Below are 26,461 nucleotides of genomic sequence, written 5' to 3' on the forward strand. Positions count from 1 at the left end.
TGAAAGTAATAATAATATTCATCACCACTCAGCCCTCTCTTATTTGCTCAGCCGCTTGTTCCCTGAAGAGGAGCTGGCTGCATGGGCGGGGGACGGCTGATAGAGTGACGCAAAAGGAGAGGCCATTATATTTGCTTCCTGAAATAAAAAATGATGCTGTCCAGCTGGGAGTTTATTATAGCTACTGGGGTGAATTTTAAAACAGACAGACATTACTGAGGCCAAAAAAAAATGGACTTGTATGGGAAGGTAAGGTGCCTTTTTTTATTATGACTAGAGAGAAATAGAGAGGTCTGACTAATTCAGTTTAATTATATCAAACATAAGTCTAGATGTTACATGGTGTCGAGCGATAATATATATTTTTTAAAACGAACTTTTACACGCGCTTTCACCGTAAATCCTTCAGCCGGTGACAGCTGAGATGCACTGCATGCCGAGTAATGTAGTCAAACCTCTACTTTTGATGTCATCCTCCGCCTCTACGCTGATACCGGCCCAAAAACTACAATCCCCATCTTTTTTTTTTTTTTAACCGCTCCGCCAACTCCCCATCCCATCCCATCCCATCCCCCCTTCCATCCTCACCTCCCCTCCCCTCCGGCGACGTCAGAGACACGCACGAAACGCACTTTCCTTTTTTTTTTTTTTTTTTTTTTTTTTTGCTCGTGCTCATCTCACGCGAGAGCCAACCTCGTCAGCTCAGGGGCGCGTGCCACATCCGAAGCGGAGGGGACAGCTCCCAGGTGCTGAAACTGGTCGGCGCTTCAAAGGGAAAAGAGAGAGACACAGAAGGGGGGAAGAAAAATCCAACGGCTGCATTAGACACAAATATTAAAAAAAAAAAAACCGTATTCTGCAAAACAGGGGCAGACACAGATAGAGCCGAGGCCTTCAAAACAGGTTTGTCCACACAATATTCTCAGTGCGTTTTGGTAGTTTCATTCATTTATAGTTATATGTAAGAATTTCACGAATAGATATATATTATATATATATATATATAAGACCTCCTCCTGCCCAGAATTGCTAGTCTAACATTAGCTCGCACGTAGCTGCTCCCTGCTCATATATACATCGTGTAATTTCATATTACATCGACTGCTTTTATCGTGGTGTGTGTAAATGAAGCATCTGCACTGATATTTTCAAAGCGGTGTCCTTGCAAACACTGCCCCAGTGGTGCTTTTTCTTTTTTTTTTTTTCATACACGGAAGCGAACAGAAACCCGGTGCAGGATGTGCAGGATAGAGGTCCGGCATTTTTATTTATTTATTTATGTATTATTTTTAACAGGATAGGCTACACGGGGAGCTGCGCTTTAATGACAAACATGGTTGGTTTGTCATTAAAGCGCAGTGGCTTTTGTCAAAACATTCACCTTGGAGCAAAGATGACTGTGCTCTTGTCATCTTGCTCGTAGTAGCCGTGTCCTCTCAGGTCGTTGACTGCTGGCAGCCTGCACGGTAAATGCTCAGTGTAAATGCGTTGTTAAGGTGAAAGATCCACTTCTGTCATATCCCTGTGTACAACAGCAAGCTGTAACAGTTTAAATATAGAAAGAAGATTTCATGTCTGGTGGAATATGATTGAGCTTTTCAAATGTAAACACACTCAAATTAAACTGGGATGTATGTGAATATCATATAGGTCCATTTTGAGAATTTTATTTTGTTCAGTACATAAAAAGTATGCAATAATAATAGTTCTATTAAAACGATCATTTTGGAAGACGATTGGTTCTAGAGAATACAAACTCAGCGGTTTAAAAACCCTGGTTATCTAATCCTCATCAATACAACAGCTTGCTGTGTTGGTCATGCTGGTTTGCCTGACACAGCCTTCTGTCACCTCTGATCTGTGGCCTGTTCAACAAGCTTGTACTGTGCTCCGTGAACGACATCTAGCTCTCTCTCTCTCCTCCTTGGCTCGTGCACGCCGACTACAAGAAACAGACTGAAAAACAAAGGATCAATGTTTTATGAGATTTCACATCTTCTGTGCGTCACGAGCTCTGAAAAGCTTCGAACTCATTCAAGGTGAAGCTCTTTTTTCTTTCAAGCATTTCTTTTTGTTCCATTGCAGATGGCTGCCACTCAGGATGTGAAAGGGAAGGGAGAGGGAGGGGACCAAAACTTTGACTACATGTTCAAGCTGCTGATCATCGGCAACAGCAGTGTGGGCAAGACGTCGTTCCTGTTCCGTTACGCCGATGATGCCTTCACTTCGGCCTTCGTCAGCACAGTGGGCATCGACTTCAAAGTGAAGACGGTGTACAAGAATGACAAGAGAATCAAACTGCAGATCTGGGTATGAAATATTAACATACAAGCATTAAACATTTAAGGTGAGCCACAAAAAAGTTTGAGTCGTGACCACACCAGAAAGGTGACTAGACTGTCAGAGATATGTTTTTGTTTTTTATCAGTTCTGTGGCTGACTTTCTTTCTACAAATCCTTATGTTTAAAAATCCACACTTTATATAAGTTTTGTATGTGATCTAATGAGAGAAATTTAAATGCAAAAGAAAACACATTTCTAGACTACAAAAAAAGCAACGCACAAGAAGCTTCAGTTGCATTTTCCTCTCATGTTTCTTCTGTCATGATAACCATACACTCATTTCCATTTATTTCACTTAAACCAAGAGCATTTGCATGTTAAAACACAGTTAACGTCTGGAAGAAATCAGTTTTCTGTTGTCCTCCAAGGTCTCCTGAAGGCCTACATAAGCTCTGAGGGGGAAGGGGCTCTTCAGAGATGCCCAGCCCCCTCGTTTTTTCTTGTACTACTCATCTGTGTGTTCATGCAGAGTGACTCCAGTCTGTAAAAAGCTGTCAGTGTATACCTAGAGCCCACTTTCTCCTGACCTCTGCCCATATCTTTCTCTGTTGATCAATACATTTTCAAAGAGCGTGACAGGTTCTGATTTGATGGCTCCATGCTATGCTTAACCAAGTCCCCGGATCACCTATGAATTAATTCAGTTTTAGTCATGGCTCTTTTTGGCTCTTAGGACTGATTATGCTTACTTGGTATGCTTGGACATGTGTTCCTTGTCATGTCTTGTTTCGGAAAGGCTTTGCATTCAATTCAATTATATGATATATATTTTAAGCTAAGCACAATTACAGCTTTGTGGATATATATAATAATAAATTAAAAGCCCTTGATGTCATCACAAGCAATCTTGACAACATAAATTTCGACCAAAAGGATGTTTCCACATGTTTTTCACAATCCTTAGCCAAGCCATTTTGTAGTGTTTTAATTTCAGTCTCAATTCACACCCAAAAAATGGTCCAGTTTTTTTTTTTTTGCTTTGCAGTAATAAAACATCAGCTGTGTGCTTAATTAATTGAAGAAAGCTTCAGGAAAGGCTGCAACGTGTTGTCTTGGTTTAACACTCTACAATATAAGTATGGAGACAGATGGAAGTCTCAACATTACTGACAGGAGACTTGTAAGTGTTAGTTTGGCACACAGCGGGGAAGAACACAGAAGCAACACCTTCCTCAGAACGTGTGGGAAACTGAAGAATGTCTGAGGCTGTTTAATTAGTAGTTCATCTGAGCTGTTGAAGCTGATTGTAATACCTTTGAGAATGGGAGGTGATATGTAAAAGTTCCTCTCTCTCTTCTCTCCGTATTTTTACCTGTCCGTCATTCTTTATTTGTACAACACCAAATGTCAACTTATCTTCAGTGTTTTTGCTTTCTATTGCCATAATAGTTGTCTTTTGTAGTAATTAGCCATGCCAAGACGTTTTTGAGTTTGCCAATCACATGAAAAGACAGAGAATCGCTCCAGCAGGATGTGAAAACTGGATTTGAACAGCCAAGTAACTGGATAATCAGGATAATGTGTTTTCATCATTAGCAAAGACATATTCAGAAAGAAAAAGGATTGCCCCTTGCATCCACATAATTGGCCTGTCTTTTTTAATTGGGCGCAGAGAGAGCTGAGACTTACTGTACAGTAAACGGCCATTTAAGGTGATGTCTATTGGCAAATGTCTTTGTGGTAGTCATACCATTAATCTGCTGAGAGATAAAAGTGTCAGAATGCATCATAGAGTTGTCCCTGTTGTTGTATTTGGCTGAATGAAACACAACGCTGAGAGCTGCCAAGACGAACCCCGTGAAAAACTGAAACTCACTTTACTGAATGAAGAAGAGTTGAGGCGAGTGTCAGCCTACGGTCGCTACCTATTCACTTGAAGTGAAGTCAGCTTCTTGGATTGATTTCTGGTGAGCTGCAGACTACAAGCAAATCTTTTCAAGGAGCTCCAGTTCACAGGACTCAGCATTTTTTTTTCCTGTCCTGCTCTGTCTTTTTAACCGAGAACAAGCGAACCAGCTGCCTAAAATAGCAAGAAAACGCAAAGGTCATTGTCGAGCACTTGGATCAATAGGATACTTAAATGTCTTAGATAGGCTTCAGAATTCAGAGAAGACAAAGAGAACAGCATTCACATTATTTGCACATACTGTATCATGACTTGGTACATCTACAGTAACAGGAAACATTTCAAACAAACATCTTTATCATCCTCTTTTATGTTGCTCAGAACGTCTCTCCACAAAAGAGGCTATTTAAACAACAAATACGAACTGCTGACATTAAAAATGCACACATGAAATATTGGAGTCATTGTAAACTGACAAAAGGTCCTAGCCGTGGTGTGTGTGTGTGTGTGTGCCTGTGTGAGCTCGGCAAAATGTGAGCTCTGTCTCTGTGGAGTGAAGGTCAGAGCTGTCCTCTGGCTATAACAGGCACACTGTTACAGCCATGTGCAGACTGATAGAGAGCAAAACCAATGTGGCAAATACAATCCAGTGCTGGCTGTCAGGCTTCTGTTTAACAAAGTAGAGCAGCCAGAAGTCCTCTATCATGATTTACAGGAGGCTGCAAACACACTTATTGTGGCTTGAACAAGAGCGCAACAAACATACAGTATAAGCAGGAGGGACATCATTGAGATTTATCATTTTATGACTTATCACAAAACAATTCATCTAAACGTGTGTGAACAATTAGTGGCAGGAAAAAGATGAAACAAAATATTTACGCTCCTCTCACTGCACTCACTAGAGAAAAGCTTCATCTGTCTGAATTGGATCCCCATTAGCATTTTCATTGACATCTCATGGCAAAGGCTGCTGCGGGCGCTTGTTTCCAGGGTAATCTGTGTACAATGTACTACTCCTCGAATGCTTCGTAATCACTCGCTTGCTTTGCCTTTGAGCAATTTGTTCAGCCTTGTCGTTAACAGCAAGCAGTTCCTCGGTGTTTAAACATTTAACCCTTCGAAAATGTTGCAGTTTTTTTCTAAGAAATCGTTGCCATAAGCTGAGCACTGAACACTGCACCACAGAGTGTTTAACACAGATGAGCGATCATCTTATTCGAGGAGAGGAAAGAATCAATGACTTTTTATAGCATCTCATCAATGCAAAGCCAGTGAAGCAATTAGCATAATGATCGGTTCCACATCATGAACACACAGAAATGTAGATAACATCCTAAACTGTTACAATTTGAATGAATATGTATAAATAGCTCCTCAAGTCTGCTCATTTACCCTTATGGACTGGATATATATATATGTGTCATGTCTGTGTTGCTGAGGCTGACAGCGTAAATATCAGTCAGCTGACTAACAGCAACTATGTTGTATGTGTGTAGGACACAGCAGGCCAGGAGCGCTACAGGACCATCACCACTGCCTACTACCGTGGGGCCATGGGCTTCATCCTAATGTATGATATCACCAACGAGGAGTCTTTTGGCGCTGTGCAGGACTGGTAAGTTGTTTTGGGCCCTTTGAAATTTATGTTTGTAATGCTGTATTGTCTGTTTTTGACAATATTTCTCTTGTTCTGTGTATTGTATTATGAGCATCAGATCTTTAAATAGGCTTCCTGTTCCTGTCACAATATTGCAATCGGCTGACATCCTGCTTGTTTTTTTTTTCCCTTCTTACAAAACAAATCTGCGGTGCACAGTCCTTAGGCCTTGTTATGTAGTGTGCATGAATGCATCTATGTCAGGGGGAAACTTGTCAAGGTCGTGGCTCTCGTCCATTCATGAGTCACACAAGCGTCTGCAGGATGAACAACACAGCCAAGCCCAAATGTCGCCGATTTATGATGATGCATTCACGTCTAAAACAGGACTTGGAAGAAGATGTTCAATTGGCTGCAAAAAGCAGGTTTCTGGGTTAGGATTCTTGCTCTAGAAACAAGTATGTTCTCATCAGCACAAACAGTGCAGCACAACAGCCAGGAAGCTATGGTGAAAACAGAGGTATTTCAGCCCCTGAGATAAGTGTGCGTTTTGATTTACATTTTGCTGATCTTTCTCCTTACTTACACTCTTACTCTCCACAGATGTTGTGGTGAGAAACTGTCAAGGTCCATTTTATTTACACCCCACTGTTCTATGGAGTTATCTCTCTTGGCCAATCCAAATTGATAACAGGAGCACAGAATGAGTGTTTTTGAGAGGAAAGATTCCTGAATCATCATGGTATTATTTTCATGATGTCGCCATTGCATCAGCCGGCAGGAAATGATGATATGACTCACACAGACTTGATATAGATGCTGCTGTAGTATGCAGTTGACATTTCACCTGCGCACCCTGTGTCTTGCACCCATCGTAGGTGTGTGACGATCAGTATTAAGGTCATTGTCTACTTGGTGCCTATCACTTAACTAGCAGCGCTTGACAGCTGCTTTGGGAAGCACCTGTCATGACTAAAGCAGCTGCATTCAACAGCAAAAGTGGAGATGTGTTTGAATTTATCAGCACGTATTGTGTGAAAATCCTCCACATTATCAACCTGATTTGTACTGGAATACACCGTCATCATACACAAGGAAAACAAGGCTTTCTCATAAAGAGAGGTCGAAGCCAGACACACCTATTATTCTTTTAAAGCCTGTCCGACACATTGATGGAATACTGCAGTCTGAGCACTGTCTGCGCTGGGTATCTTAATTAACAGAGCCAAGTGTGTCAATGGCGACAATCCTTGAGAGTTACCTGTGAGGTTACTTACCAGACAGTGCACAAATCATTCAGCTGTTAATAAGAGAAGAGGCTCTTTTTTTTTCGTCCTTCATATAGTCAGAATTTTTCCTTTTTGCCTTTGCCACAGGCTTTGATTCCACTTTCTCTCTATCGCTTGTTCCTTGTGACAAGGTTGTAGGGAGGGGGGGGTTGCCATAGCAACGGCTCCTTCCCTGTGACTGTGGCTGAATTAAGCTTGTGACGTGCTCATTTCCTGCCCCTGACAGAGACAAAACAGGGAAATATTGTAACGCTGACATAAAATGTAGGACTTTGAAGAAACTGTGTAATTTTTTTTTTACAGCACCAATCTTAAAGCATTGACGTGTTACATGTCCTCTCTTCTCCACAGGCCCAAATTGTTCAAAAAATCACTGGTAAATACAGTCTTTTTGTAGCATACTGTACGTGATTGTTTTTCTGTCAGCGAATGATATCAGCAGTTGGATTCAAAATGACCCACATCTGAAACCGCTACGACACGTCCGAATTGGACAGATAGAAGAGGAGTGCCAACACCATGCTGCTCTCTCTCTCTCTATTTATGAGTCATTGTTTCTTCCTCTCTTTCTTCCTCTCTCTCTCTGCCTTCAACCCATGGTACATTAGCTGCCCTACTTTTAGTCTAACAGCAACATCACAGGAGATATTTGTTCTCTAAATTCCTCCCCAAAATATGTTTTGAGGTTAACACAATGCAACTACCTGCCTGAATCTCACACTGAATTTCATGTAAATGTCAGTGTCAAAATTGTTTTAGTGCAGGAGCAAAGTAAAGTAAATGCACTATATATGGTACTAATCAGCCTCATTTTATATAACCTAAAGTATCAAGTTGCCCTCAGCGGTATGCAGCAAAAATAAATCAGACATAATTTTCCTCGCCTTTTTCAGGTCTTACTAAATAAATCATACACTTGCTACTGTCACAGATAGAATAAGTGGATCCAGCGTGCAGAGATGAAGGTGAAGTGAACAAAAGTAACTTTAATGACTACAGTAGGTAAACATACATACAAAAAGAAAATCCATAAATATAAAAACAACTCGAGCCTAACAAATGCAAATCCACAACTGAGCAAGGCTAGCAGGAATACGTGGAGAAGCACCAAGACACAACACAGGACAGGGGAACAAAATGCAGGACTCAGTACACAGTACGATCTGACGAATGACACAAGGGAACACAGGGACATACACAAGACAGGACAACAAGGCACAGGTGAAACTGCAACAGAATCAAAACCGGTGGGAAACTATAACAAAGGCAGGAAGTAAAGACATGGAGAGGGGAGAATTACAAAATAAAACACAAAACCATGCTAAACCTAACCCTAACCCACAGCAACATACATAAGATAACACTATGACATAATAACATCAATGACTCAACACATGCTAGTTAAATAGACCTATCTAATCTCATATTAGCCATTTCAAAATAAAATAGTAGGGTCAGGGTGTTTCCAGTTATACTAATTAAGGTTCTGTTCAGTTCAGCACCCTGACTCTGTTTGACATGAATAGAACTGAACCTTAATTAGCACCATTGTTAACACCTGTGTTTAACTACTATTTTATGTCAAGTTGTCTGCTGAGAAAAAAGGTCTACTGATGGGTAAAATGGGTTCACATTTTCAGGATGTGTGCATCTTAGATAGCATTCCAGTATTTACCACACGTCTTCAGTGACAAGAGCTAATATCCTGTGTCGCTACAATATCCAGCAGGACGGTTCGTAGCCTGTGCCACCAATCAGAAATGAGCACAGGCCAAAGAATCTAAAGGGAATGATGAAAGGTATGACACATTTCGGAACTTCAGCAACAAAAAATAGCTGGAAAATTGTGGATAATAAGCTCCATCTGTGTAATAGTGATTACATGTTCACAGTACAGAACAGCAGTTGGCCTACTTTTCACTGCTGCCATCAGCGACTCAAATATAAAATGATGCCAAACATAATGTGATGTAATCACGGTTCACGAGTGGTCCAAATGGCGAGCAAACTTTACATCATGTTCGTCACTCTGCCAGATTCCACATCAAATTCCTGCCCGATAAAAGTGGCACGAAAACAATCTTGACAAGCTTTTATAAAAATGCAGCAACAGCAACATTCATTTTTTTTTTTGTGATTATGTGCAGGTCCACCCAGATAAAAACCTACTCATGGGATAATGCACAGGTGGTGCTTGCTGGAAATAAATGTGATATGGAAGAGGAGAGAGTGGTCTCAGTGGATAGTGGCAGACTGCTGGCAGAACAGTTGGGTAAGTGTTGAAGCAACATTAACGTTTTGTTATTTGGTCATTATCTCAATCAGCCCTGTCTGTTCATGTTCTCATGTTACTTGCTCTCTCCCTCTTGAAGGTTTTGAGTTCTTTGAGACCAGCGCCAAGGACAACATCAACGTGAAGCAGACCTTCGAACGTCTCGTTGACCTAATTTGCGACAAGATGTCCGAGAGCTTGGACACTGATCCGGCCGTCACCACAGGAGCTCCCACTGCCAAACTCACAGACAGCGCTCCACCCCTCCAGCAGCCTGGATGCAACTGTTAGTGACTGATGTCAGGAAGCAAAGGGAGGGCAGCGCAGGTCCTGTAATGTGGTAGAGTGTGCAGAGTTTTGTTCTCCCTCAGCGTTATCACTCCTGCTAGTGCTGCTTTCTCTGGACTACAGTTCAAACCCTGTTTAGTAGTAGAATTACAAAATCCAGTCTCTCTCTCTCACTTTAACACCTTATATCAAAAGCAAATAACCAGACAAACAGACATGGCTATTGTAAATTGTGTAACATTACAGGATATCTAGAAAATAGAAACATAATATTCTCATTCTTTAGCTAGTTTGGTTATAAACCAAGTATGTTTGATAAGGCTGGAATAGTCCATAGTCATGATGTACAGTTAATCCTTAAGACCTTTTAAAATGTTTAAGACCTAGAATAATTATAAAATGAGGGATAGAATCAGTGAGTGTGTTAACGATCCTTTTATTTTTATTTTTTGTACAGTATGTATTTTCCTTTTATAGGATTATTTTGTCTCCCAAAAGCTGCCAAATCTATGATTTTAGTGCACTATAGGATGTAGCGGCTTTCTTTTATGTAATGAGTGTGTGGCTGTCGTGTGACTGTACAGTAAGTGAGCGTGGATTTGCATGAGTGTGAGTTTTACGTCTGAGTCACTGAGTGCAACTTAGTCATCTAAAAATCATCTACCTTGGATAAAAAAGTGGCCTTTTAGCATCTCCAACACGGCCTCTGTAAGTTTTGCTGTCATGCTTACTTTTGGAATGAATCCAGTATGTATAATGTTGATGTGAGTACTATTCCATGTTTTGTTGTCTGTAGATGTGTGATTTCTCTGATAAGTATATCTGTAAATCTCAAAAGCAACTATTTATATGTGCTTAGCCTCTAAGATGACCCTTTATAGTTTGATGCGACAAGCATGCTGCCAAAAAGTCAATCCTATGTACTGTTTTATCTAAAGATAGAACCTAACCATCCTCAATATGATAGCAACAATCCAGCATTTCATTAAATAAAAACACTCACACTGACAAGTCACAGTACAGTGTATGATATAAAACAACTGATCAGCTCTGGCATGGAATAAACAGCCATATATGGAAAAAAAAAAAACATTGTTTAACTTTTGAGTCAGCATGCTAAAATTTCATGTTTGTGCTAAAAATGAAATCCCTCCTGAAAGAAAAATCTCATAAAAAACATCAGAAACATACAGTAGCTTAAAATGGGAAGCTTCTCCTTAGCAGGCATATACAGCACTGTAGTGGTCTTAATGATAAGTCCATATAATATAAAACATGTAGCTTATTTTAAAATCCAAAAAAAAAAAAGTCTTTTAGCTCTGCAGTTCATAGAAAATAAAAAATAAAAAACATCTGTGCCAAAACATCACAGTTCCTTTAGCATCGTCAGTTGTTTGTTGCATAGTTGAATAAAAAGCTCCAAAAAATTGCATGAAGTCAGTCCTGACTTATCTATGTAGATTTATATAATAAGATAGTGTATATATCACTCTGTGTTACAGATTTAAGAGCATTATCATAGCATTCGCTGTGAGATGCAATGGGCCAATAAGTGCAATATTTTATGAATGAAACCCTGTACATAGTTCCTCCTGTCCTCGAGTACAATGACTCTATCTGCAGTATGCGAGTGACAGTTTGGTCAGGATGGCTCTGAAACTGATGTACAATCTCTCAAATAGGAGTGTGTGCTTTGTTCAGTAACTGCAGCCACTGAATGTGTGACTTGGTGTGTGTGTGTGTGTGTGTGTATGTGTGCGTGCGTGTGTGTGTGTACCTGCCATATGAACAGACTAATTACGTAATATAGTGTATTGTTTGTGTATACCTTTTGTACAAATGTATTCACGTACTATATGCTGTTCCTGCTAACTGTTGGGTGTTGATTGAACTTGTGTTATCATGTCAAAATGCAGTGTTCTTGTGAAAGATAGTCAGGGGGATAACTTAGTCCATGCCATATGCCATACTGTTGTAATTCCAAGACAAGGGATACACATAAACTAGTTCAAAGATGCTGCGCATATGTGTGTACACGTGCTTTGTGCGTGTGCATCTGTGTATGTGTGTGATATTCTGATTTTATGCTAGTAGCCATGAAATAAATTATTGTATTGAGTCAAGATTCATTTAATATAGAGGAATAGATATGTGGCAGTTCGGATGCCCAAACAGTCACTCGGGTCAAATCTCATTTTAGAGCAGTATGACTTTACATATAACATGTATTTGTTTCTTGGAGTGCAAGCAAAGTAAGAAATATGTTTTTGAGATTATAGGAAATAAATCAAATTCTATCAGTAGGCGTCTGTGTTCTCTCTCTGTGCTGACTGATTGGGTGGCTACTGCCCTCTAACTGGGACCTGCTGTCACAGTAGCATTGCTCTCTTCTGTTGCTGCAGCAAAGACGCCTCGTTTCATTTGTAGGCAACATACACCACCTAGTGTTGGAGTGCTACCATCTGTGCCATGATATTGCAGCTCCTGATAAATATGGAACATTTGACATTATACATTTTTAACCTGCCAGGTGCAGTAGTGGAAAATGCATTCACTCAAGTACTTTATTTGATTACTTAGGCCTGCATTTTATGCTACTTAATATTTCTACTTCACTACATTTCAGAGGAAAATAATTATTTTATAGTTATTTTGAGGATTTTACTTAGAATTAACTGATATATTAGTAACAAGCTTGCAGTATGAACTAACATGAACTAGTCAACAGTTCTACTTACATGTGTATGCATCAATAATATTAATCTAATATACAATAATATAACACCAGTTGTGAAATATAACTTAATCCATATATACTCAAGTATTGTACAATTATGAGGTATTTTGTACCTAACTTGTTTTTGTTTTTGTAGACACATATTGTCAAAGATTTTGAATTTACAAAGTTTGTGATCATTTTATAAAAAACATTTTGCATTGTTGTAGATAAAACAACAACATACTTAGATAGAAAGATGTCTAACATGGGTAAACAGTAGCTTCACAGTCACCTACAACAAGAAAATACTTCTTAAAGAGTTAAGCCTCAGAAATAATAATCCAATATAATATATAATAATATGCCAAGGGTGTAAATATAGACAATGTAGGTTGTATTGTTGCACTCAGGCCCGTAGAGAGAACAGGCCCTCAGTCAGTGCATTGTTCATGCTCATTAGTTATAAATGTCTTGGAACGGGCAAATCCATATCTTTTATAGTTTTTGATAAAATATCCAGTAGCAATCTTTAATAAAATGATATGCTTATTCTACATATAATATAAAAACTAAATATGCAATATGTAAATATTCAATGAAATGAATAATTACTTACTGTTTTTTTTTTGTCTTAAAAAAAATTGATAAGGAATTGTCTTCCTTATCAGGTCTGCAGTGATAACTGTTGGCTCTGATGAACAGCAGATAATGCTGAAGGCAATATAGGCACTCAGAGACAAGTAGTACACCAATACTTTAACTAAATTGTTGCAAAATAAAGAATAATAAATAGGTATATTTACTAAAAGCAAAGTTAGTAAAGTTAACATAACTCTCTGTAGCACAGTACTGAACATCTACAGACCTCATCCTTAAGGCCCCATTGTGTAACTTTTCTACCATAAAATGTAGAAAATTAATTTGGATTATTTTGATGCTACACTCATGAAGACATCAGGTAAATGGTGCCTCTATCATGTCCACTCTGCACATTTGTTCTTACACTCTGTAACTTTGTGCTCCAATCTTCTGCAAGAAGTGCAAAACCCTTTACGGCACACACCACCAAATCATTTTACTTATTTTGGTGAAACCGGATCATGTTTTAAGAAGAAAAAGTTTTTTGGTTTTCCCTCTGATGTTATCTGGCTGCTGCATTGCAACTCTGTTGCAACAAACTGCTGCAAACTGCTGGTAGGTAATGTTGGCTCAGGATGTCAACATAGAAAATAGAAAGTTCAGGATTTTCAGAAAATCTCTTGTTAGGCTTCTTTTCAGTGAAGCAAATGAACGTTGCTTCCATGTACGTCGTATGTTACCATCTGAAACAGTGACAACAGGAAACCATTGAGTAGGCAGAATCAACCCATGCTTTTATTTAATCCATTGCATATAAAAACTTTTTTTTTTCATTGTTTTTTTAAAATATTTTTTACATAAAGTTGTATGATCTACAGTGCTATCCAATAAACTGCAATTAACAAGAAATCCATTAAAATAACATTTTAATTGTCTTGTGAAACTTCCAGACAAGTTGGCATTCTAAAGACATAACCCAAAAAATAATTGTCCTGAAGACCTTTTTTTCAAAGTTACAGTTTGTGTTTTCCTTTCATACCATAAAAAATAGAACACATAATGAGAAAAGAACCCACTGTTTCCATTGGTCCAGGGCTGTTTAAAATCTACAGTATGTGTGTCAAAAGAAGAGTCCCATTTTTCGGGACAATGATGTGCTCACCCAAACCCTGATCCCTCCCCCCACCCACCAACCCCCTTTCACTACAGAAATATACTAAACCCTTCTCCTGCCCAGGCATAAAAATGTCAGTGGTTTTGGATATTGCAAGTAATGTGAGTGGAAGTGTGGGCCGAGCATAGATAAGCAACACACTGTCAGTGTTTCAGCCATAATTAATGCAGCAGTGGCTGAACATGCAGATGTGTCTCAAAGCCTCTGTGCTTCGTAGGCTGTGGTCAAGCAGCAACTACACACTCCCGTTGCTCCATTCAGTGTTTGTAGCTGCGATACAACCACGTGGTTGCGTAGACGACACTGCAGTATCTCTGCACAGACACAGCAAAGTTACTACCATGTCGTTTACACTCCACCAGTTGTGTCACATCTTTGAGTGTAGTGGCAGGGCAGAAGGAAGGTGCGAGTTGTTCAGACCAGGTCTACAGCAAATACGACTCTTGGACATCCGGCTATAGGCCACACGTCACTCAAGTAGTAAATCTGTGACTTGTGGTTGACCTGAATCTCCCTGTAGTATCGAGTGTAAGTATTTTCCAGTGCCACATTTTTGATAGAGCAATTTGTGTGTTTGGCTGTGATAGTAAAAAGGCAACATTTTCAAATTCCCAACAGGAGATCAGGCCAACCCAAGCCAAAAGATTCACTAATGCAGCAAAAGAGAACTAGAAAATAAACTAGGAAAAAAAAAAAGGCTAAAGTAAATGACATGCGTTTAATTTAAGGCACAGCCCATGGGCCAAGGAACAGTTTCTTTTTAAAAAACAATTTGGCTTTCCCCCTCTCTTCACTGAGCTAGATCTCAGATAAGCAACATGTCCATGGATCTTTTTTTTTTTTTTTTTACACTGAAGCTTATGTGTAATAAACATTCTCTCAACAAGAGGTACATAATACAGCCACACCATCACCAAAAGGGATGATAAGAATCAACCATTTTACGACAAACGGCATTATGATAGTAATAACATTAATAATTATATATTATATACAGCACAATAAATATATGTTTGTAAACAGCGATAAAACCAGAAATTTTTTATTACAGGTAAGGGCATCGGGTGAGGATGAAAAAAAAAGAGAGAGAGAAAAATAAATCTTGGCACAAAATGAAAGATTAAATAAAAAGTTTGGAAATGACAGATAATCAAAAACAAGCACTCTTAAAAAAGCAGTGTGCAGTATTTCAAGTGGGGTTTTTTTGTGTGTTTTTTTGTTGTTTTTTTTTACATTTGTTGATTTTCTATATTTTATATACACAGAGAGAAAAGAAAAGTATATTTGGGTATTGTAACTGGCAAGCCTGTACTGTGGTCTATGCTACAGTGAAATATTTACTGTACCACCTTTATATTGCAAAAACGACTCAACAAATAGAAAAATATATCAATAAATAACAGAATCAGGTGAATGAGAAAGAGACTCTTGGCCGAGGTGTAAGACAGCACTGTTCAAGCCTAAGAATTTATGTGTGGGTGTTTAAATATATTAAAAATATTTAAGTGGTGATATATGAATATATCAGTGCATTAGAGTATCTAAGTAGAGGATAGTCTTATCTGATGACTACGCGACGGAGCTGATTGTCTTGTCGAAAAACAAAGACAGCAACTTGGTTTAATGTTGAGATGGCAAAATTAAACATTACCATGATGAAAATTAATTTAGCTTAACAGAAAAGTGGCCTGGAAACAAGCAAGTACGGAGCTTGTGGTGATGTGTGCATCAGACTAAGAAAGAAAAGAAAAGGAAGAGAAAAGCTTTCAGAACATTGGTATAAAAATCACCCCAGTAGTTTTTAAAGACCATTACTATTTCTGTATATTCGGAGCACTAATCAAGCTTTTTAAAAAAAAGGTGCTTTTTGTATCAACTACAAAGCATTGCATTGTCTCAGGATGTGTTCAAAAGAACTGCAGGCAACAATAATAAAATTCAAAGGCTTCATCCGCATCACAGACAATTTCAATGAGAGTGAAGCAGTAAAGACTTCAGCTTCCTGCTTCCTTCTCAGTGAAAACTCAACAACATACAAGAGTTATTTTGAATAAGTTCTAAATTTCAACTCACAGGACTAACCAATTATGAGTATAGTGGCATGGGAATAGTAGTATAAATGCTATCGGAGCAGTGCAAACACCTTAGAACACTCCTCATGTAATCTAACCTTCAAAACACTGACACATTTCTCCCCATTTGGTGTCCAAAAGTTCTCTAATCTTATTTGCTAATAAAAACAAAAGCCTAGGATTGCAAAAGTAAATTCTAGAAAATATCTGAATCTTACATACAGTACAATACAAAATTAAAGAGGTCTAGGACAGCATCATGGCTGTTTAGATTTGAGCTTTGTATAAGTCAGGTTTTCAAGGAAGACTTCCGACATCAGAAATGTGTCTCGAAAAGCTCCCCAGTGTGCTGCAGCTTTCATCTCTGCGGCGACCCGCCAGGTTTTCAGCAGAACAGTGGCATTAAAAAACGCCTCCTAATTCGCAGTGGGGAGGAAATGACCTAACCGAGAGGGAGATTCTCCTTGAACACACCGATGACCGTCACTGTAGAGTATGGGCACTTGATAAAACACAGAAACACTGCTAAACTTTCAGGCAAGGCTGAGACGAAGCGGAGTCCTAAACTTAAGCTTGTAAAGGGGAGGTGTCAAAGTGAAATAAAGACACACCACTTCAGTACAAACTGGGAATGGAAAGGAGTTTTCCTGAGTGCAAAAAAACTTGAAGAAGTACCGGTGGGCGTGTCTGAACAAAGCTGACAGGAGGAGTGGCCAAGGTGGAGGAGCAGCACACGCTTTGGAACCATAAACATAGATGTATAAAAAACACAGACAGACTCCAGAAAACCCAAAAATATTCTATAAATAATCATCTGTCATTACTAAGAAGAACAGTTAATCAGGTGCTGTCCATAAACTGCTATGTGTGTGGGGATTTCTCTTTCTCCTCTTCCTCCTCCTCATCTGCTACCTCTTCCTCCACGACACACGGTTGTGAGCAAGGTGTCTCCCCCTCTTCCGCTACCTCGTCCTCCTCCTCGTCATCCTCCCCCACCTGTTCGTCCAAAGGAATCTCTGTTGATTCAGAGTCCTGCGTGCAGAGTGTTTTAGAGTCAGTACAGCTGTTTTCCTCCTCTTCCTCCTCCTCCTCCTCTTCCTCCTCCTCCTCTTCCTCCTCCTCCGGCTGGCTGCCGCTGTCTTTCTCAGTGTCCGACTCCCCGTCCTCCTCCAGGGTGAGCTCAAATTGGAACTTGTCCCCTCCTGGGGGTCGAGTGCCATCTTCAGGCTCGTCCAAGGTGGGAGAGGGGCTTTGGGGGATGGTGCTTTGGTACCACTCCCTGTTGTCTTCCAACGTGTCCAGGATGTCCTGGGCGTCCGGGTGGACCAGGTCAGCCCACGCCTCCCACAAAGGGTGAACGATAAAGTCTATGAAACCAACCTACAGGAAGCATGGGGGGGGGGGAATACAGGTTGCTCAGTGTGTGTCTATGCACAAAATGCATCCACAGTAAATGTTTCTGTGTATATTACCTGGTTCTTTTCTACCGAAGCATTGTGTTTGTCACACATGGGGCTGATCTCCATACCCCTCTCCCTCTCTCGGTCACCCTGGCTGAAGAACTCCTCCATGATGCGGTCTGTCCACTGCCGGTACAGCTGGAGAGGTTTAGTAGGGTTGCTCAGGTCTGCACAGTGCACCATGTTCTGGAGAACCTGAACATAATGATGATATAATGATATAATTGATGCACTAAACAATCACTTTTTGGAGTGACTAGAAACTAATGTTTTTTTTGCCACTGATATCAAAAAGTATACAAAAAATAGACCAAACCACAGTGTTAAAGAATCGCTTTGTTACTGATTGGCTGGTTTATTCTGACCTGTATCCTGTCAGAGTAGTTGTCCAGCAGCAGGACACCGGAGCTGGTCACCTTCTTGGTTTCCACCATAGTCTTCAGATCAGCCAGTAGAGTCATGTGCTTGGACATGTCTGTTGCTAGCACCTGGAAATACCCAGAACAAACGGTGAACACAACAGTGACTGAATGAATGTATGATGTAGTGCACATGATGCATTCCTCTTAATATCTTTCCCTGTTAGCCTCCCCACTGAACGAGCTACAGTAAAGAAGAGACGTTAAATCTTTTTCACTTACAATGTCAATGACCATCTTTCGCAGTGATTGTCTTTGTTTTTTGGTCAAGTTTTGGAAGATGTCACAGTTCTCCTCTTGTAGAAGCTTGAAACCAACTGCTAGATGGTGGTTCTCCAAAACCGATGCGTCATTGTACATCAACGCTAGTTCTGAATCTGTACACAGGACAAGATCGATAATCAGTTTGGTGAATTGTGTTTTTTCAGGTTTCAAAACATTATTAAGCATGCATTAAACAAGCATTATTCATTCATTGCTGTAGCAGAAGAAAGCACAAGCATGTTTTCCGCTGAGAGGTTTCCCCATTCCGGGTCATTTGAAGGTCCTCTATCTGTATTTAGATTTTCCATTAAGATGCATTAGTCGTGGCCACAGTGGAACAGAGCAGCAGAAGGGAGAAAGGGGATCCTGCTCTGTTGCTCAGTGGCTGACAGAAGATCATTCTGGTGGCTCCTAACTAGGATGACTCACACCGTCTTTACTGGAGGGATTCCCCATTTGGGCTTATGGGAAGCACAACACATTTTGTGTGTTAAGAGCGTGAGACTGCACAGTGTCTTTTCTCTTCTGGTAAAGCATTACTAATGCTCTCATGCAACAGGAACCTTTGTAATGGTCTTTAGAGAGGCTGTTTAAAGCCATACCTGTTGGATATAAATTTTAGCAGACTTTCAGTCTCTTGCTTGAGGGTACTTCAGTTATCAACATAACACCATGAACCCACTGCCCTGGTGGTATCTAGTCATGCATAGTTTTTCTTGTATTTTGTCAGATTTTGAACAAATCTACTTGATTTCTGTCTGAGGCAAGCAGGATTTTGCTTGTCATGCTTATAGCAATGAAAAGAAAATACATTTTAAAAATACCAAAACTCTAGACAATTGACAGAACTTATAAATACTGTATTTTCTGTCCCTTTACAATAAGGTCTTTGGCTTATCCTTATCCATTGTATTGCACCTTGATTCTAGACCTTCTGATTGCTTTAATTCATTAATATGCCAAAATCAAACAATTCAAACAGGTCCTGTATTGTGTTGTCTCCCAGCTGGCATCACAAAATTCGCAACAAATAAGGCAGTAAGTGTGGATGAGATTAACACAGCTTTACACAAGCTGCTCTTAGAAAACACTACCCCAAGGAGGAGATGTCACTGCTGATAGGTCAGGGCAAAATAACACCTTCGCCAACAGCCCACCTCAACAACAGCACTTATGCCATATAAGATGCCAAACGAAGGTGCACGTGCACATTCACGTATTTGGAGGGTTTTTCTATTCCTGAGAAAATGTGTTGCCAGAAAAGGGCACTATTGAGGACAATATTGATCTCCTCTTTGAAGTCTGCTTTGGAATCACATCACAAGCCCATCACACCTGACTAAATAAACACGTGCTTGTGGAGTCATGCACGTGTGCACATGTCTTTATGTGTGCTCTGGCTTGGGCAGTTTTTATCATCAATCCACAGTAAATAGGCATTATATTCATTTATGTGAGAAAGGATGACCAAAACTGACTGCAATGTGTCAGTGTGTGTATGTGCGTGCTATAGTTAAGCAAAGGCTGCAGTGTGCATGTTCCCACCTGGGTATCTGTGAATGTGTGTTGTGAATATGCACTAATGACTGTTGAGCCACTGACGTAGCTGCTAAGACGGCACCGTATTTAGACTCACTGGTGTTGATGAGGAACCGGTTGGAGACTCCAGGATGGTCCACATCATGAATTGCACTGGCAAAGATGGCAGCTAGGATCTCAAGGTCTGTGAACACAGCCTGGAAGAATAGAACCAAAGCACAGAGGGGAGGAGGGAGGTCATTGATGAGAGAACCAAATCGTTGGACAAAAATATCCTTGCGAGTAAGAGCCATTGATTGGACTTTGAGCAGGGGTTTGATTGAAGCTGATTGTAGAAGCGAGATTGTGCATATGTGTATACGTTTTTACGTGTGTGCGAGTGTGTTCATGTGTGCATACATACCTCGAGGGCGGGGGTGGATAGCAGCACGTGAGTTGACTGGGTGACGTCAGCAGCATGAATGTTGTTATGGTAGGCCACATCACCATGATAATGGTCTTCTAAGGTCATCAGGTATGTTATAAAGGTGTCAAGTGGAATTTTAAAAGTTTTTAACAAGTCTCTCTCCTGCAAACCAGAAAGCACAGGAGGGAGTTTATAGTCACGACATTTTTTTGGATTTAACAAGCATTTATTTGGGAGTGGAAGATAAAAAGTGATGGTCATTACCTGGAATATTGTGTACATCATGACTGTCAGTGGCCGATTCCCAGAGAACTCTGAGATTTTAAAAACGTTAAGGCCCCATTTATTCACATGCTCCAGCTCCTGAAAAAGCAAGAGACACATTTAAACCTTTTTATTTTTTTCTTGGCATACCCCAAATAAAATGTGAGATAGTATGTATTTATGTGAATATGCAATTTGTCAGGGCACATAAAAACACACCTTAGCGAGTTCATCCTCGGTTTCAGTCTTGACGCCGAACCGAGGGATATTAGAGTTTGTGAGGCTGGAGGAGTGTTGCAGCTTTTTCACCCCACTGATCTGAGACATGGGCTTATTCTTCTTCTCCTTCTCCTTCTGCGTCTGTGGGGATGGCATCTCCACTTCATGTTGCTTGTCTGGAGAGACAAAAGCAGAAGGTGAATATAAGGGATGAAGTTAGGCAGTGTAGTGGTTCAACCAAAGAAAAAAATAGTTCCTTCCTGTAAATAGTGGCTGAATTCTGATACTAATCATACCCCAATTTAGGTAGAACACTTCGACCTTTAAAAAACGGATATACTGCATGTGTTGGCCATATACAGAAGAGGAAACCACTGACTCACTTAAGTTTGGCACGATATTCTTTTTTTTTTTCTACCTTTAAGGCACAATGGACTGTTCTTTTTTTTTTTCTTTTTTTTTCCAAACCAGTGAGTCTATCCGCTTGTGTCATCCACTCACCCAGGAAGGTGCTGGAGATGAACTCAGACACCTGGTTCCCAGAACGGCTCATCTCTGATAGGTGAGTCAGCTCCCTGTTCAACATCCTCTTGAACTGAAAGAGGGACACACACACACATACAGATGAGGGGTTTCACAGCGTATAATATGGAGCAGAAAAATGAGTTGGTACTCAAAGAAACCATATACATATTTAAATAAATGGACAGAAACTGTAAACACAACTCAAGTCAAATTAACTAATTTGACTGTAAATGAAAAAAAAAAAAACTGTGCAAGACCACTAATACAAATATCAGTGAATAAATCAAATGAGTTTATTGATTTTATTCTGTCACATCAAAGAAACTGTACCCAGGAATGTCAACATTTCTAAAGAAATACACACACACAAACACTTCTTTTTCAGTTTTTTCTCTTCCACACTACATGCTGCTCGCCTTCCCTCCTCCATCCCATTCTCTCTTCTCTCCGCTGTGTCTAATTGGAGTGGCAGACCCAAATTTAGCTCAGGCTTTTGATTTGAAGACCAAACTGATTGATGTGAAGGGGAACGCTCGAAATGAGGTATTTCCCAAAGTGGTTGCAAAACAACAGAGTTACAAAATGGATTGCAAACAAAAGAAAAACCTCTGGAACAAAGCTGCTGTATTGTCTGAACTGACTGGCTTTAGTTTAAAAGCATAATGTATGTAGATTGATTAATTATTTGAACCAATACTGATCACTTAAAATAGACCATGACAACACTGCAGAATGCTTACTGTGTATCGACATCCTATTGAATGACACAGAGATCATTCAATAGGATGACGCTTTTTTAAAATGGAGACACAAGAGGCAAAGGAAGTATTTCTAGTGTGCCTTTGTCAGGTAATAAGAGGCAGTAGAGTAGAAAAGCGACAAACGCATTTCAGGTAGAGCTGTACTTACATGACATTTAATTATAAAAACTAATAAATGAAATCTAATTAAATAGGTCACAGAAAAAAAAATGAATTTAAAGATGTTTGCTCTTTTAATTCAGATTTGTGGCTAACCTAAAAATAATATAAATAATTATAAGTATAAATAAATATGGAGCAACCCAACTACCCAGAGGATTGCTGACCCAAAAACATCTTCACAGAGCTCTACTGCTTTAATCCATCTAAGAGAGCCTTCATGGCATTAAAAGAATCAGAAATGACAGACAAGTATTCAACAATTTAGAGGTGTAGTAAAAATATCTGTGCTTTTAAGTCTAAACACTCTTGAAAACATATATTCTTCGATGCTGTACACACAGCCATGTCGCTACACCTTTTAAAGCACCTTCAGCGCTCACCATCACAGATACATCAACATGGCTGATGAATCCACAAATGACACACCTACGAAGCATTGTTCCAGGGGCGACATGTCGGTGAGGAGCTATATACAGTATGGGCTCTTATAACCTTGCTGACGCAAAACCAAAATCTGGATCAAGGATAAACCTCAGTTACGAAAAGAACTTCCACTCTCTGGAAATTATTTTAAAGGATAACATTACATAAAACACCAGAATAATTATTTCAAATACACTAATCAGAGACCAAATCTTACCTTTATATATCCCCAGGACACAGAGAGCAGATAATTTGCTTCAGGCATTTTGACAAATCAACAAAATAGATCCAGAGACAGAAAGGTACGGGTTTATAGCCCAAGTTCAAGTCAAGTCAAGCGCACAATTCAGATTATGAAAGCACTAGGCAGCTAACAAAAACAGTCCGCAGTTCTTGCCAGTGAAAAAGACCTCAACCTGAAGAGGTTCAATGTAAGTCTGCCGTACAGAGTCCATAAATGATGCATCTTGTTTCTGTCCTGCGAATATCCACAGAAACGAGCCCATGTTCCAAGAAGAAGAGCGGAAAAGCAGATTCTGAGAGAGGAGTGGTGGGAATGTGGCTCCCAAAAGATGACAGCATATCGTGACCACACACACATAGGGATACACACGGACATGTGCACACACTCTCTCACACACACACACACACACACTCGGATACAGGGACACGCTGCTGAGGTTGTGAATAATTGATGATGGTGCGGATGCTTGGTAGATGCCAAAGCACCAGGACAGCAGAAAATGTTTGTGTCAACAGCTCCTAAACAGGGCTGACTGCTTAACTGCGTCTATGTGTGTGTGTGTGTGTGTGACACAAGCTCCCATGTGAAGAGCACAGGCTGCTTCTCTCACTATGTCACACAACAGCAGCAAATCAGGACGCAGATATGGAAGAAGTGTGAGCTCATCATCACCTCTGATTGGCTTAGATTGGAACTGAGTTGAGGTCACCTGCTGTGTGATTGGCCGGGACTAGTCAGTGGAAAATCTACCCCTTCCCTTTTTTCCCTTTTCTTCCATTCCTGTGGTGTAGTAGGATGTGATTTTGCGCATGTGTGTGTGTGTACATACAGTACATGTTTGTTTGTGTGTTTGCAATAGTACTTGTGCATATGCACACTGACCTGCCCTTCTGCACAGTGTTATGTACAAGACCGGATTACCTCATCCGACATGAGACAACACTGAAAAAATTGAGGTGAGGTGAGCTTTTGTGCCAGTATTCATGCGAGGTGAGGTGAGTCACAGTAACATCACTGATGGGATGATGTAAATACACGAAAACCAATTAATCTTGCAAAAAGAATGAGCGTCACAGTTATCTGAAGTGGGCTCAGTAGGACAGAAACTGAAAGCAGTGTGTTCACACAGGCTGCTGTGTGTGTCCCTGAACTCTTGGTGCTCTAGTTTTTTTTAGTTGGAGGACAACAAGGATCAAACCTTCACTGAGGTTTTCAATAGATTTTTCCCCATCGATAATAATTTCAAAATAAAACAAGACAAAATGCGAGTGTGTAAATAGGAATAACGTCATGAAGGTATTTCACTGGCAGACATTTTGGAAAAATTTAAGTGAGGAAGTTGTACTCCCCGTCTAACTGTTGAAAATATGTGTGTTACATGATTCCAGCGTTACTTTACTATAAACTAAGTTAGTATGGTCCTTACTGATCTGAACTCTGCCCAGAAAACTAATATTTCAAAAGCTGTTTGCTTGTCATCATGGCAGACCTGATACATTTAAATTGCCATCATGAGGTCATTTTGTAATTGCCATTATTTCTGGCATATATATCTGTTAATTGCAATCAAAACACAGCATGTTTTTATTTTATAAATGATAATAGTTTAGATTGGGTTCATATGGCTGTTAGGTTTAGTAAATGGGTTCACAGCAGTTTATAGTTTCTTGCACAAAAATAAACACAAATACTATACTGCGGCCATATTGAAAGGATTTGGCATGATTTATGAGAATTCGGAAAGCCACATTGTTTGGGGACATTGCAAGGTTTATCCCTTCTCATCAATAAATGAGTCTATTTAACTGTGGAATAAAGAGAGCAACAGTGCAGTATTTTCACTTGATACATAAAGTTTAACTGTTTAAACCTGCAGATTTTTTGGCCACCTGTAAGGTGGACAGCTAAACAATGAGCTGAAACTCACTACCAGTGACCCCTTTCACATCGTTTTCACACAAGAATATTAATTTTAGCCACTTTAATGGTGATGGGGCTCAATACAATATACAGAATTAACTACACCAACTAAAAAATACATTTATCATTTAGAAAATACAGTTTATATACATAATTGAATCTTTAATCATGAATCTTCTACCGTCTATGAACCTGGCATTCTGGGAAGAAGAGATCTCTTTTTTCTTCCTCTTGGTGTGTGTGTGAATGCACAAGTGCACGTGCATGTGTTGTGTGTCTGTGATGGTCCAGTAGCTACATGGATTGAAAAGGGACCAAACCTGTCTCTGCTTACTTTACACCGCACCTCTACAGCCAGCCTGGCACTGTGAGTAATTTACAGCTACGCTGGAGCAGATGAGACAACTGGCTAACTGAGATCCAGCAGCTTTGATTGACTCAGAGCCAAGCAGGCCAGCACAGGCCCACCACACACATACACACACACACACACAGTTTACTCCCCACAGAAGCATATACACAAATATAACGCCCACAGACACCCTATCTACACAAACCCTCCCTCTCTCTCTATCAGACAAATATAGTACACACACATATTGATAGCTTAGCCAAAAGGTGTGAACACAAACTATTGGGTAAAAATTGGAAAGTGTCACACCATGCCTAGCTGTGACTTGTGTGTAATTTGGAGTGACTGAAAATATCCATTCCCTGCTGCATATAGCCCACGACACCTCCAGATCTCTGTTGCATTTGTGTCTTTTCTCACATTGCACATTTATTCTGGTGGCAGACGCCCCCTCTCTACCGAATACAGCCAGAGCAGGCACACTCTAATTGCTGCTACTGTTTACAGTGAATGTACCACTGACTGCGAGAAGCAAGTCTGCTGTCCAAGACAAAAATGTATACAGCATGTACAGAAGATTTCATTATAAATAGCTAAACGGTCATGTTAAGTGGTAAGACACTAGAGTGATACAGTAAGAGAGCGAATAATAACCAAAAGACAGAGAGAGGCAAAGATAACTAGATCAATCGAGATAGATTCTAACCGACCTAACTTTCTCAGTTCAGGAGCAACTTGTTCGGTTACTGAAGAACAACTTTGACCTGCACATGTGAACTACCGAGTTACTAACGCAATGATGATCCGATACAGAGTCTCCTGGCTGAAGTTGATCTAACGTTTAAGAACAAAGCTGTATATAGCAGAGTAAATACAACAAAATAAAAGGTATCAGCAAAGCCTGAGCACAAAAAATTTATAAAACTGTAAAGTGCCTTGCTGTTTGGAAGTGCTGGTATTCCAACAGATTACTACTGCAAGCATGCTAATAGTAGCATTTGAATGATATAATATTAATAATAATATTCATAATAATAATAATAATAATAATAATAATAATAATAATAATAATAATAGCAAGTTAGTAAGAATAATAAGACAAACAGAGATTGGGTTCCAGCTCAAAACAATTAAGTGTAGCCTACTCCGACTATCCTAACAAACTCTGAGGCAATCTTTGCATTCTGTTGCCCCCCATCCAAAGACCCATTTAGACAGGTTTGTTGCTGATTACTGCTTGAGAGTGTGTCACTCTCCATACATTATCTATACTGATCATAAGGAAAACAAATTGCGGGCAGATGTATTGAGCAGGCTTGT

General features: G+C 39.8%; 2 protein-coding genes across 11 annotated transcripts in view; one reads left to right on the forward strand and one right to left on the reverse strand.

Annotated features, from left to right (window-relative positions):
* The first annotated feature begins 90 nt into the window (after positions 1-90).
* On the forward strand, positions 91-11,413 carry rab3c (RAB3C, member RAS oncogene family). 2 transcript variants are annotated; one of them, XM_019259862.2, is made up of 5 exons: positions 91-249; positions 2,086-2,310; positions 5,690-5,808; positions 9,227-9,351; positions 9,452-11,413. In XM_019259862.2, exons 1-5 carry the CDS (start codon positions 232-234, stop codon positions 9,640-9,642), a joined length of 678 nt encoding a protein of 225 aa, XP_019115407.1. In that variant the 5' UTR covers positions 91-231; the 3' UTR covers positions 9,643-11,413. The 2 variants fall into 2 exon arrangements, with proteins under 2 accessions (XP_019115407.1, XP_019115408.1); XM_019259863.2 differs by lacking the exon at positions 91-249 and adding an exon at positions 653-903.
* A 2,292-nt stretch (positions 11,414-13,705) lies between these two features.
* The window catches only part of pde4d (phosphodiesterase 4D, cAMP-specific), a 159,549-nt gene continuing 146,793 nt past the window's right edge, over positions 13,706-26,461 (reverse strand). For 8 of the 9 annotated variants that reach the window (XM_019259892.2, XM_019259891.2, XM_019259894.2 and 5 more), the window contains 9 exons: positions 21,256-21,349; positions 20,755-20,930; positions 20,536-20,634; positions 20,269-20,433; positions 19,963-20,062; positions 18,285-18,439; positions 18,009-18,131; positions 17,656-17,838; positions 13,706-17,563 (listed from right to left, as the gene is read on the reverse strand). In XM_019259892.2, the coding sequence (XP_019115437.1) occupies positions 17,045-17,563; positions 17,656-17,838; positions 18,009-18,131; positions 18,285-18,439; positions 19,963-20,062; positions 20,269-20,433; positions 20,536-20,634; positions 20,755-20,930; positions 21,256-21,349 (1,614 nt within the window). In that variant the 3' untranslated portion in view covers positions 13,706-17,044. Of the gene's footprint in view, positions 17,564-17,655; positions 17,839-18,008; positions 18,132-18,284; positions 18,440-19,962; positions 20,063-20,268; positions 20,434-20,535; positions 20,635-20,754; positions 20,931-21,255; positions 21,350-22,842; positions 23,444-26,461 lie in introns of those variants that run through there. The other variant, XM_019259895.2, reaches the window with a different exon arrangement.

Source organism: Larimichthys crocea, chromosome III (assembly GCF_000972845.2).
Source record: "Larimichthys crocea isolate SSNF chromosome III, L_crocea_2.0, whole genome shotgun sequence".
In the NCBI taxonomy this organism is placed as follows: Eukaryota; Metazoa; Chordata; class Actinopteri; family Sciaenidae; genus Larimichthys; species Larimichthys crocea.